The 12,922-nt window shown below is 38.1% G+C and overlaps 1 protein-coding gene across 1 annotated transcript; it reads right to left on the bottom strand.

Moving 5' to 3' along the window:
* Positions 1-858: 858 nt before the first annotated feature.
* On the bottom strand, positions 859-7,875 carry LOC110442508 (polyglutamine-binding protein 1-like). Its single transcript, XM_021486151.1, has 6 exons — positions 7,673-7,875; positions 5,530-5,863; positions 4,582-4,682; positions 3,668-3,747; positions 2,446-2,618; positions 859-1,625 (listed from the first exon to the last, which is right to left on the bottom strand). Exons 1-6 carry the CDS (start codon positions 7,743-7,745, stop codon positions 1,481-1,483), a joined length of 906 nt encoding a protein of 301 aa, XP_021341826.1. The 5' UTR covers positions 7,746-7,875; the 3' UTR covers positions 859-1,480.
* Positions 7,876-12,922: the final 5,047 nt, after the last annotated feature.

The raw sequence follows: 12,922 nt of genomic DNA, 5'->3' as shown, positions 1-12,922 counted from the left end.
ATATTTTATATCATCCAGGTATAGGACATGTTAAGATTTAACATTTGAACCCTGCCTTTGAGGTTGAACACGGTGGTCCAGACCAAAGAGCTGTAAGTGACACATCGGTCAGTCATGTTAAACCAATGTATTTAGTTTTGTTTACAATTATTGAAATTTCTAACAGTTACAAGTTGATAAGAATAGGTGACAGAGTGACAAGGAATGATGGACTGACGAATACGGTACAATCCCTCGGCTTTCCTGATAGGCAAACGGGCCAGAGTGACAAAGAATGATGGACTGACGAATACGGTACAATCCCTCGGCTTTCCTGTTAGGCAAACGGGCCAGAGTGACAAAGAATGATGGACTGACGAATACGTACAATCCATCGGCTTTCCTGATAGGCAAACGGGCCAGAGTGACAAAGAATGATGGACTGACAAATACGGTACAATCCCTCGGCTTTCCTGATAGGCAAACGGGCCAGAGTGACAAGGAATGATGGACTGACGAATATGGTACAATCCCTCCGCTTTCCTGATAGGCAAACGGGCCAGAGTGACAAAGAATGATGGACTGACGAATACGGTACAATCCCTCAGCTTTCCTGACAGGCAAACGGGCCATATATTGTCACCCCACCATTCATACCAAGTACAATGTACCAGTAAAACCTTGTTATACTGCCACCATTAGACCACAGGAGCTTTTGGCATTATAAAAACTGGTTTGACAATGTATCAAAGGAGATGTTTAAGGAGTTGCAAAGAAAACAGGAACAGAGGTTTTGAAAGATTTTTGCAGTAAGCAAAGCATTAAGTAAAATAAAAAGTGATTAAAGCATGGTTCATTAAGAAAATAAACAAAAAAACATTTTCAGTCAAATGATTTTATTTACAATGCAATGAAATGATTTAAGATACTGATGAAACAGGTAACCATGTTCTTCATATACTTGTATAAACATACAGAACAAGGCATAACAGGTGACTTTGATAGATTTCATCTATACCAGAAACACAATGTTTTTATGTCCTCCTTTTTGGTGACGTGACACTGTCCCCGACACTTTCCAGATGTTGAAAAGACTTTGACGTAAAAAGACTGAAAGATTCAAGGTACAAGCAGGGCCTGTAGTCATTAAACCATTCTTGTGCTCAAGCCAGACATCTGTGCCCAAGCCGGACATCTGTGCCCAAGCCGACTTTCTCGTAAGCCGCTTAAATCATGTAACATGGCCAAAAAGTCTAATGTAAGCACTGAAAACAGTAATCAGCTCTAAGTCTTTCAAAATTTCTGACATATTATTGACAAAATATGATTTTTTTAATAACCTTATCACTGGCACAAGAAATCGGGCTTGAGCACAGAATCTGGGCTTGAGCGTGAGAACAGTTTAATGAATACGCGTCCAGACCTCGATTAAATGCAAACATGCATAACTTTATCTGGAGAAAATGTCACGCCTTGGTTCCTTGGTTCCAATGTGTTATGTTTACTCTTTCGGCATGCCCTGATTCCTGCGTAATATTTCCCCTGGACTGGGGTAGGGACGTTGCTGGAAGAGAGGTCCAGATGCTGTGATGTCTGCCCCTGTTTTGGCCTCTCCTCGTCTGTCTAGTCCAGTTGACCATGTCCCTCTAGAGGAGAAAAAAATAATAATTGTGTTACTGATTTTTTTTACCCTGCAACAGAACATTTAAAAAGCCTTGATGATAGAAACAGTTTGTTAAAGGAGAAAGAGAAATGCAACGGCCAGACCTGGATTCAAACTTGGGACCCTCTGAAATCTAGATGGACGTTCTACCAATTGAGCTAACTGGTTGCCGACGATTGACTCAGTCCAGTTCCACTGCATGGTAGAGAAGATCATCCCTGAACTATATCACATTACCAATGGGTGCTATCTATGTCTTAGAATTTAGAATTTACACACTATTAACACTATGTCTAGGGGATGAAGTTATCTTATCGACCTACCCTACTTAAATTTTTATAGACTATATCTTGACCAAGAAAATTGACCTTTGAAACGCTTGGCAACATGAAATCTTTACAAAATATGTTATAACCTTTGACGTGTGCACTGCATGCTCAGTGCAAACAGCGATGTCAGAATACGCTTACAGGTTAGAACTTTGACAAAATTTGTGGTTAATTAATTCCATACTAGGACAGACGGTACACATACCTATGTATTATTTATAAAAATTAATAATCTTCACAAAATCTCCTAAACTGGAATCCATAGAATAATCTCTTATACTGGATATATCTCAAAACATGATTTACTATCAAAACTATTTCTCCAAACAAATTTTCTATACTTGGTGTATCTAAAGACTTAATTCTGACTATCTAGTTTGATTTAAAAAAAAAAAAATCTGTGACCTTAGGTATTTATGATGGAACAAAGCTGTCTTAGATTATGTTTTTTCTGGATATAATATGCAATCATACCTGGGAACTTCGGAATAAGAGGCGGGGTCCATTGGATCGAGTTCATCCTTTTCCCGTCGCCCACCTCTGCCACGTCCCCTACCCCTTTGACCATGACCTTGTCCACCTCTCGGCCGTTTTTCTTCCACCACCATCTCCTCCTCCTCAGACTCAGAATCACTAGAGGATGGGCTCTGTTGGGACAGAATAAACCTAAGTTATAAAAGTTATATTGGATCTCCAGGTTCAGAGACAGGTATGTTACTAACTTACTATACAGGTTCTCAGATAACGTCTTTGTTAAAATGTTGTCATATCCTCAGTAGTGTAATTTTACTGATTACCTGCAGTTTAACACATCTCTAGACTCATTAAACTTGTCTTGTGATTGTACAAATTACAAGTGAAATGCTTTAACTTCCAAGTGACTGGACCATATACCAATTTGTCATGACATCTACAGTCTCAAAAAATCTGCTAAAACCTGCTAAAAAATCTGATAAAGTCTTTTTTAAATTTCTGTCTCATAAAAGTCTGAACTAATTTCTGAACAAAATATGCCCGTCGAATGCCATATAGTGTTATATACTTTCTTACATTGAAATAAGACCTGCATCATTCAAAGAGTGGTTAGCTGACATGATATAAAAAATGAAGAAGAAAATCTCCGGACAAATATCAAATACTGAAATGAACAAAGGGCAATAACTTTTGAAGAAATTGTCGAATCATAATTCTTTTAAGGGAGACACAACTTCATATCATGATTATAATGTATACCAAGTTTCAAAGAGATTGGTCGAAAAATGTAGGAGGATTTTGCCGGACAAACAATAGTTTACGCCAGAGGGCGGACGGACAACCCCATACCATAATACTTCCGTCAAATTTTCAGTTTAGTGAAAGCTGAATAAATTTTGTGAAATCTTCATCTACATACAAAACCTTTTATTCTATTGTTTGAAGATCAACTTAAGGATGGATGCTACCTTACAGTGACTTAAGGATGTTTGCTACCTTACTAATAAATTCACATTATTTACAAAAGTTTTTCACACCAAGACACCTGAACAATGATAGATAGGTTTTAACTATTTAATTTATTATACTTGACATCTGACAGTTGTCAACACAACAGAATGTGTTGATATCAAGCTTACAAAGGCAGATAACTCTACAATAAGGCAATGCTTTGGTAGCATGTAACTCTAATATTTGAACGGGAATAGGCCATCATATATACCAGATCACTCTCTGATTTCGTTTCCATATCTTCCTCGCTGTCAAAACCATCCAGATGTGCAGAAATGTCCATGGAAATGTCTGAAACAAGAAAATAAAAAACGCTACATGAGCTCAACTAATTAGGCCACAAAAATGCATGTTTCACCAACACTAATTTTTACCTCCGACCCTAACAATTTTATCTCACTCAAACACATTTCATCCAGTGTTGAGATAACTTGTAGACTGGATGCAAACAAATATATGGGCATACAAACAAGGCAACTTTATATATCCTCTCTACTTCATAGGTAGGTATCAAAACCAAATCTAAATCACATTTGCATAATTCTTATCTAAAAGACCGAAAAATATGTTTGGTAGTTTTTGTATTTCTTTAAAACAATTCTCCCCATGCACGCCTCAAAAAATTATAATAAAAAATAAAATAAACATACATCATTTTTTTTTTACCTTAACAAGTCAAATAATAAATCTAAGCTAAATACAGATTACTGCACTGTGAATATAAAATTGCAGCTTACAAAAACACAATGCAGGGGACCCTTTAAACTCCTAATTACAATTTAAACCATTCTGTATGTTGAAAACTTATTCTAGAACAACTAGTGGCAGCATATTGACACATTAACTCTGTTTTTGTGTCAAAAGTGAAAAAATTGCAAGATTCCAAATTTCACTCTGTTTCTTTCTTACATTCCTATGCTTAACAAAACTGACCACTTGTTTTGAACCTCATTTTTATAGAGCATAGTAATATCACTACTGGAAAGTCTATTTAATCTTTTACTTTTTCAGAAAAATGACAAACATGACAATTAGATAAATGACCCTGTTTTAAAGACACATTTTTACTTTTCCCAAAAACGTAATATTGTTGTTTATTTTAACATCTGTGTGTTGGACACTCACTTTTGACTCTCTGTGCAGAAACTGTGACATTTGCCAAGGGGTGAGACGGTGACAGCCAGGACACTTCATCAGTCAGTACGTTCCAGTAATAGTACCTGTTGCTAAGGGATCAAGCAAACATATGTACATGTATACAAATATCTAGCATCACACTTATATAAATATGTAATACAGAGTTATTTCCAATATTTTGGGTACTGGGCCCAGTGACTTTTGAAATTGGGAAAATTGTGTTAGGAATATTCAGAATTTTACTTTTTGCACAATTTAACATCATGAATATTAAAAAAGCCTTCTTTATAAAAGGTCATTTCATTTAAAATGTACATTGTCAATTTCATACAAGCTTCATTTGTCACGTACATGTGAGTGAGTATATGGATTGACAACTCTGTCAAGATAGCTTAACTACAGGAAGACCTTTAAATAATAAATATATATATAGAATTTGTTTACTTGAGCGGATCATCTTCAAGAATTTGGAACATGATAATTATAATTTTGTTTTAAAATATATATGTCATAGTAAGCTCGTATTTAAGGAGGGAGACAAATATATACATACATGTACATTGTATTGGTGAGATCTATCATATGTGAATGCAGCTAAGGGGACACAACCTATAACTAGCTAATATGGCATCAATAAGAATTTATCATATGATTATGGGTAATTTTTCCAATATGAATTAAAAATAATACAATTGGAAACATATCCTTTCCTTTCAGATATACTGGGTACTACATGAACAAGACAGTTTTCATAATCAATGCCGATTACAGAATTTCTTTCACCCAGAGAGAATTAATATATTGTTTTCTTAACTTCAAATAATGATGTAAGTGCTGCTTATATACAAGTAACTGTTATACGATAACAATAAGTTGTGAATGCATTTCATTTGACAATAGTCTTGAATTGAACAGATTTTGGAGAAAAATTCTTACCTTTCCGAGTCTGCGACTTCCTCCCATCCCTCCGGGAGTGGATGTCTCCGAAGCATTCGATCTCGTTTCCTCAGCATATCTTCACTGCCATTGAAAGTTTCCATTCCCCATCGTTCATGACAGTAAGCGACACATTTGTGATAAGGGTTATTTTTATTGGGACATGCAGACACTTCCCAGAAGAGGGGTCCTACATTTTCAGGTTCAGGGATTATAGCAGGACTTTCTTCTTCTTCCAAATTGGAGTTCTGGTCTTTGGTTGGATCATCATAATCTTCAGCGAAAACCTCTTCAACTGGCTCCGAACTTGACACTGGCACTGGTGTCAGTGTGACTATAAAAATATGGTTTACATGTAGACAGCACAATGAATATATTATAAATCCTCTAATATAGCTGCTGTCTTTCAATCCATATTTTTTTTACTCCGTGGTAATCAGGGCTTTGAACCGACCCTTGGGATTTATTGTTTTTGACTCCCCAAAATAAGCTTCGAGTTTTGGGTTTTAGAGAAAAGGTCTATTTGACATATACATGTTTTGACTTTCTGAAATTCAGGGAAATTTCTTTCTGATTTCTGAAATTGCTTCAGAAGTTGCTAAGTGTCAATGGTCAACAAAAGCCCTTGATAATGTTTATGTTTGTGTCTTTTCCATAAGAAAAAGATGCCAAGCATCAATACAAGCTTGAGCCGTGGTCACATCTTACGGTCATGACCACAGTTGACTGTAGTAGACCGTAGGTGACCTTAGCAAAATGTATTTAACGTAGTTAGACGTAGTTCCCTAACCTTAACTCCTAAATTCAATATTACTTAACCCTATTTCACCCTATAGCTAGTTGACCCTAGTTAACCGTACTTAACAGTACTGTGAACGTTCTTCAAACATAGTCCAACCCTAGTAGTTGTCCCTAGGCCTGTTCGACTTAACTTGATCGTAGGTAGTGTTAATTTAGTCGTATTGCCATGTTACTAGCTACGATCAACTACGGTAAACACCACGGTCAGGTATATTCAAACGCGCCATAAGAAGCTCACAGCTTTCAATCGGCGTCATCGCTATTTGAACTATATGAACTAAGTAGGGTCAGCTACATTCAATCTACAGTCACAGTAGGGTCTTGGCATCCAAACTCACGGTTAGAGATATTTTGAACATGTTGAAAAAATTTGGGCTATAGCCACGGCCAAGTCATGGGTTTATTGAAGTTCAAGCTATATACGTTTATAACTACGTTGAACTACGTTTAACTAAGGTCACCTACGGTCTACTAGTCAACTGTGGTCATCCTCACTACAGTCAACTTATATTACATGCGTGACCTTAAGATGTGACCGCAGCTTTAAGGAGACTCCACAATAAATGATAATAATGGCAGTTTGTGTCAGTAGCATATATATATTCCACGTCACGGGTAAGACATTAATGATTTTGTTATTGTAGAGATAATATCATATACAGAAAAGAGAATAGTGTGCTTCCATTGGAGAAACAAACCAGTGACCCACAGCTTCTCCGACCAATTGAGCTGATGCCGATGGGAAATTCCATCTAGCACAGAGCTAGAAATTAAAGAGACTGTACATGTGATCCTATGAGTATTTACATGTACATATGTTGAGCATGTTTACAATTATTTTAAATGTGGATGTGTTTCTGTTCAGATAGCTGCAGCCAGTGACATTGTATTATCTGAATATTTTTTAATATTATAAATGTGCCAAAGCTAGGTTTCAATTATATATTTAGGTCGCTTTAATTTCTAGAGGGAATTTTCCCTTAGCTCTGTAATTAGTGTCACAGGTGCTGGACACACTTGATATGATTTGTATATAATACTATAATAATAATACTATTATATAGTACATACACATCAAATCAGTGTGCCAGCACCTGTGCTTAGAGTTGAAACTGAGGCCGTGAGGGGCCGGTTCACTTTTTCAATCCCATGTAGATTCATCTATAATGTATTGCCGTGTAATCAAAACGATACTGAACCACATTTTTCACGGTTTTAACAATCAGATGAATGGGAACATTCAAACAATATAAGTTTGTCACATAATCTACAACGTAACGTATCATAACACATGTAATTCTTTGTTGAAGGGCAAGTAACTCTGTATGTGGAGGCCACGCACCTGGTTTTTCTTCCTTTTCTTTAACAATTCCCCTTTTCTGCAGACGCGCCAACAATGCCGCTGGAAGGGGCATGATTCCTCTCTCCTATATGCAGGCCAAATCAGCAATATAATGTAATGGTAATACGATTACATGACCAGGTATACAGATATAACTTCTCCATGCATTTTGGTCTCACTCGGAACTCTCCTTCATTTCGGAAACTCTCGGGGTACGTACTAATAACAAGATCAGCGAATGCCATGATTTTTGTTCATTTAATTTTCATTTCATATGAAATTCATGAAGAATATATTAAGCTTCACAAATATAAGGTCAAGCAAACACAAGATCCTTTGCATTTTTCAAGTTACTATGAATTCTAAAATTCGGCAATTGATATGCTGGAAGTCCGACATAATTTTATCATTTAATGGAGTCATTATTGTATACAGGCCAGGTTATATAACACGAGTTCATATACACAAACTAGGATGAACATGTATTCACTAAATAACACTTTGACAAAGTGCTAAAATGTATCCCCTCTAATATATAAATTAAAGTCCCTTTGAAAACACTACAACAAAAAATTGCATTCACAAGGCCATGGATGCCATTAGATCAGTGTCACTTTGAAGCTCTTCATCCTGCCTCAGATAACATGAGACTATTGTAAGGAGTAAACATTTAGGTGATATTTAAGGCTGATCCAGTGATACTGTTTGCACTGACGATGCAAACTTTTTTTTTTTTTTTTGTATCTACATCATTCCTTCATGTTAGTTATAAATTAAGAATATCGTGAAGATTTATTATAAATAAAGCTTAATCACTCAATCACTTCAGATTTCCTTACTCACTCATGATGACTCAATGGATAAACCTGTTAGAAGTAGGTAAACATTTTTGGTTACCCACTAGTGGATAACACCCTTGACGTGATTTCATTTATCAATCTTTAAATTATGACATCATGTAACAATTTTTCGCACTGTCATCTTTCAAATTGAGGTTATGATCCATGGCAATTGTTTCCCAATTAGAAACGGACATAGTGTATTTTCCGCATAGCAGGATATTTCCATGTGGATGATATTTTTGCAATTTCTTGGGTCAATAATGTGATTGCGAAATATATGACCTGCAGGATAATATGACAAGCATAAAAAAGAGCTGCAATAATAAACTTCATAACCATAATGTTATTATGTAGCAGCGAGTATGTGGTTATAATGATTTATTTACATCAAGAGTTATATCAGATGTTTGAAAATAGATTGTATCACACATATAGTAATTTTGTTGATGATTTGTTTCAATAAACTACACTAACTTGTTGTTGCACTATATGCTGTAGTAAAGCGCGACTATTTGACACTTTATGTGCCGAGTGTTCCGTCTCTGTTGACTATTTGACACTATATGTGCCCAGTGTCCTGTCTCTGTTGACTATTTGACCCTATATGTGCCCCGTGTCCTGTCTCTGTTGACTATTTGACCCTATATGTGCCGAGTGTCCCGTCATGCTGTAGTAAAGCGCGACTATTTGACACTTTGTGTGCCGAGTGTTCCGTCTCTGTTGACTATTTGACCCTATATGTGCCGAGTGTCCCGTCATGCTGTAGTAAAGCGCGACTATTTGACACTTGATGTGCCGAGTGTTCCGTCTCTGTTGACTATTTGACACGTTATATAATAAGTGTCCTGTCTCTGTTGACTCTTTGACACTATATGTGCCGAGTGGCCCGTCTCTGTTGACTATTTGACTCTTTATATAATGAGTGTCCCGTCTCTGTTGACTATTTGACACTTTATATAATAAGTGTCCTGTCTCTGTTGACTATTTGACACTATATGTGCCGAGTGTCCCGTCTCTGTTGACTATTTGACACTTTATATAATGAGTGTCCCGTCTCTGTTGACTATTTGACACTTTATGTGCCGAGTGTTCCGCCTCTGTTGACTATTTGACACTATATGTGCCCAGTGTCCTGTCTCTGTTGACTATTTGACATTTTATATAATGAGTGTCCCGTCTCTGTTGACTATTTGACACTATATGTGCCCAGTGTCCTGTCTCTGTTGACTATTTGACGCTTTATGTGCCGAGTGTCCCGTCTCTGTTGACTATTTGACTCTTTATATAATGAGTGTCCCGTCTCTGTTGACTATTTGACTCTATATGTGCCCAGTGTCCTGTCTCTGTTGACTATTTGACGCTTTATGTGCCGAGTGTCCCGTCTCTGTTGACTATTTAACACTATATGTGCCGAGTATCCTGTCACTGTTGACTCTTTGACACTATATGTGCCGAGTGTCCTGTCTCTGTTGACTATTTGACACTATATGTGCCGAGTATCCCGTCTCTGTTGACTTTTTGACACTTTATATGCCGAGTGTCCCGTCTCTGTTGACTATTTGACACTTTATATAATGATCGAGTGTCCCGTCTCTGTTGACTATTTGACACTATATGTGCCGAGTGTCCCGTCTCTGTTGACTATTTGACACTTTATGTGCCGAGTGTCCCGTCTCTGTTGACTATTTAACACTATATGTGCCGAGTGTCCTGTCTCTGTTGACTATTTTACATTTGATGTGCGGAGTGTCCCGTCTCTGTTGACTATTTGACACTTTATATGCTGAATGTCCTGTCTCTGTTGACTATTTGACACTTTATGTGCCCAGTGTCCCGTCTCTGTTGACCATTTTACATTTGATGTGCGGAGTGTCCCGTCTCTGTTGACTATTTGACACTTTATGTGCCGAGTGTCCCGTCTCTGTTGACTTTTTAACACTATATGTGCCAAGTGTCCTGTCACTGTTGACTATTTGACACTATATGTCCCGAGTATCCCGTCTCTGTTGACTATTTGACACTTTATATGCCGAGTGTCCCGTCTCTGTTGACTATTTAACACTTTACATGCCGAGTGTCCTGTCTCTGTTGACTATTTGACGCTATATGTGCCGAGTGTCCCGTCTCTGTTGACTATTTTACATTTGATGTGTGGAGTGTCCCGTCTCTGTTGACTATTTGACACTTTATATGCCGAGTGTCCCGTCTCTGTTGACTATTTGACACTATATGTGCCGAGTGTCCTGTCTCTGTTGACTATTTGACACTTTATATGCTGAGTGTCCCGTCTCTGTTGACTATTTGACACTTTACCGTCTCTGTTGACTATTTGACACTTTATGTGCCCAGTGTCCCGTCTCTGTTGACTATTTGACACTTTATATGCAGAGTGTCCTGTCTCTGTTGACGATTTGACACTTTATATGCGGAGTGTCCTGTCTCTGCTGACTATTTAACACTTTATGTGCCGAGTGTCCTGTCTCTGTTGACTATTTGACACTTTATATAATGAGTGTCCCGTCTCTGTTGACTATTTGACACTTTATATGCAGAGTGTCCTGTCTCTGTTGACGATTTGACACTTTATATGCGGAGTGTCCTGTCTCTGCTGACTATTTAACACTTTATGTGCCGAGTGTCCTGTCTCTGTTGACCATTTTACACTTGATGTGCGGAGTGTCCCTTCTCTGTTGACTATTTGACGCTATATGTGCCGAGTGTCCCGTCTCTGTTGACTATTTAACACTATATGTGCCGAGTGTCCTGTCACTGTTGACTATTTGACACTATATGTGCCGAGTGTCCCGTCTCTGTTGACTATTTGACACTATATGTGCCGAGTGTCCCGTCGCTGTTGACTATTTTACATTTGATGTGCGGAGTGTCCCGTCTCTGTTGACTATTTAACACTTTACATGCCGAGTGTCCTGTCTCTGTTGACTATTTGACACTTTATATGCAGAGTGTCCTGTCTCTGTTGACTATTTGACACTTTATATGCGGAGTGTCCTGTCTCTGTTGACTATTTAACACTTTATGTGCCGAGTGTCCTGTCTCTGTTGACCATTTTACATTTGATGTGCGGAGTGTCCCTTCTCTGTTGACTATTTGACACTATATGTGCCGAGTGTCCCGTCTCTGTTGACTATTTAACACTATATGTGCCGAGTGTCCTGTCACTGTTGACTATTTGACACTATATGTGCCGAGTATCCCGTCTCTGTTGACTATTTGACACTTTATATGCAGAGTGTCCCGTCTCTGTTGACTATTTAACACTTTATATGCCGAGTGGCCCGTCTCTGTTGACTATTTTACACTTGATGTGCCGAGAGTCCCGGCTCTGTTGACTATTTGACACTGTTGACTATTTGACACTTTATATGCAGAGAGTCCCGTCTCTGTTGGCTATTTGACACTTTATATGCTGAATGTCCTGTCTCTGTTGACTATGTTACATTTGATGTGCGGAGTGTCCCTTCTCTGTTGACTATTTGACTCTTTATATGCCGAGTGTCCTGTCACTGTTGAATATTTGACACTATATGTGCCTAGTATCCCGTCTCTGTTGATTATTTGAAACTTTATATGCAGAGTGTCCCGTCTCTGTTGGCTATTTAACTCTTTATATGCCGAGTGTCCTGTCTAGTGTCCCGTCTCTGTTGACTATTTGACACTATATGTGCCGAGTGTCCCATCTCTGTTGACTATTTTACATTTGATGTGCCGAGAGTCCCGTCTCTGTTGACTATTTGACACTTTATATGCGGAGTGTCCTGTCTCTGTTGACTGTTTGACACTATATGTGCCGAGTGTCCTGTCTCTGTTGACTACTTTACACTTTATGTGCTGAGTGTCCCGTCTCTGTCGACTATTTGACACTATATGTGCTGAGTGTCCTGTATCTGTCGACTATTTAACACTTTATGTGCTGAGTGTCCTGTCTCTGTCGACTATTTGACTATATGTGCCGAGTGTCCCATCTCTGTTGACTATTTGACACTTTATGTGCTGAGTGTCCTGTCTCCGTTGACTACTTTACACTTTATGTGCTGAGTGTCCCGTCTCTGTCGACTATTTGACACTATATGTGCTGAGTGTCCTGTCTCTGTTGACTATTTGTCACTTTATGTGCTGAGTGTCCCGTCCCTGTCGGCTATTTGACACTACTCTGTTGACTATTTGACACTTAATGTGCTGAGTGTCCTGTCTCAGTTGACTATTTGACACTTTATATGCGGAGTGTCCTGTCTCTGTTGACTACTTTACACTTTATATGCTGAGTGTCCTGTCTCTGTTGACTATTTTACATTTGATGTGCAGAGTGTCCTGTCTCTGTTGACTATTTGACACTTTATATGCTGAGTGTCCCGTCTCTGTTGACTATTTGACACTTTATGTGCTGAGT

The sequence above is a fragment of the Mizuhopecten yessoensis genome, unplaced genomic scaffold, assembly GCF_002113885.1.
Source record: "Mizuhopecten yessoensis strain PY_sf001 unplaced genomic scaffold, ASM211388v2 scaffold716273, whole genome shotgun sequence".
Lineage (NCBI taxonomy): Eukaryota > Metazoa > Mollusca > Bivalvia > Pectinida > Pectinidae > Mizuhopecten > Mizuhopecten yessoensis.
Note: the sequence above shows the minus strand (reverse complement) of the source record. Positions and strands in the feature narration are given on the sequence as shown.

Coding starts and splice junctions, on each gene's coding strand:
- LOC110442508 (XM_021486151.1), bottom strand. CDS start 7,745: ATGCCCCTTCCAGCGGCATTGTTGGCGCGTCTGCAGAAAAGGGGAATT. Junction 2,619..3,667: donor CGAAATCAGAGAGTGATCTG/GTATATATGATG, acceptor CTGTCCCAACAG/AGCCCATCCTCTAGTGATTC. Junction 1,626..2,445: donor TCTTATTCCGAAGTTCCCAG/GTATGATTGCAT, acceptor TTTCTCCTCTAG/AGGGACATGGTCAACTGGAC.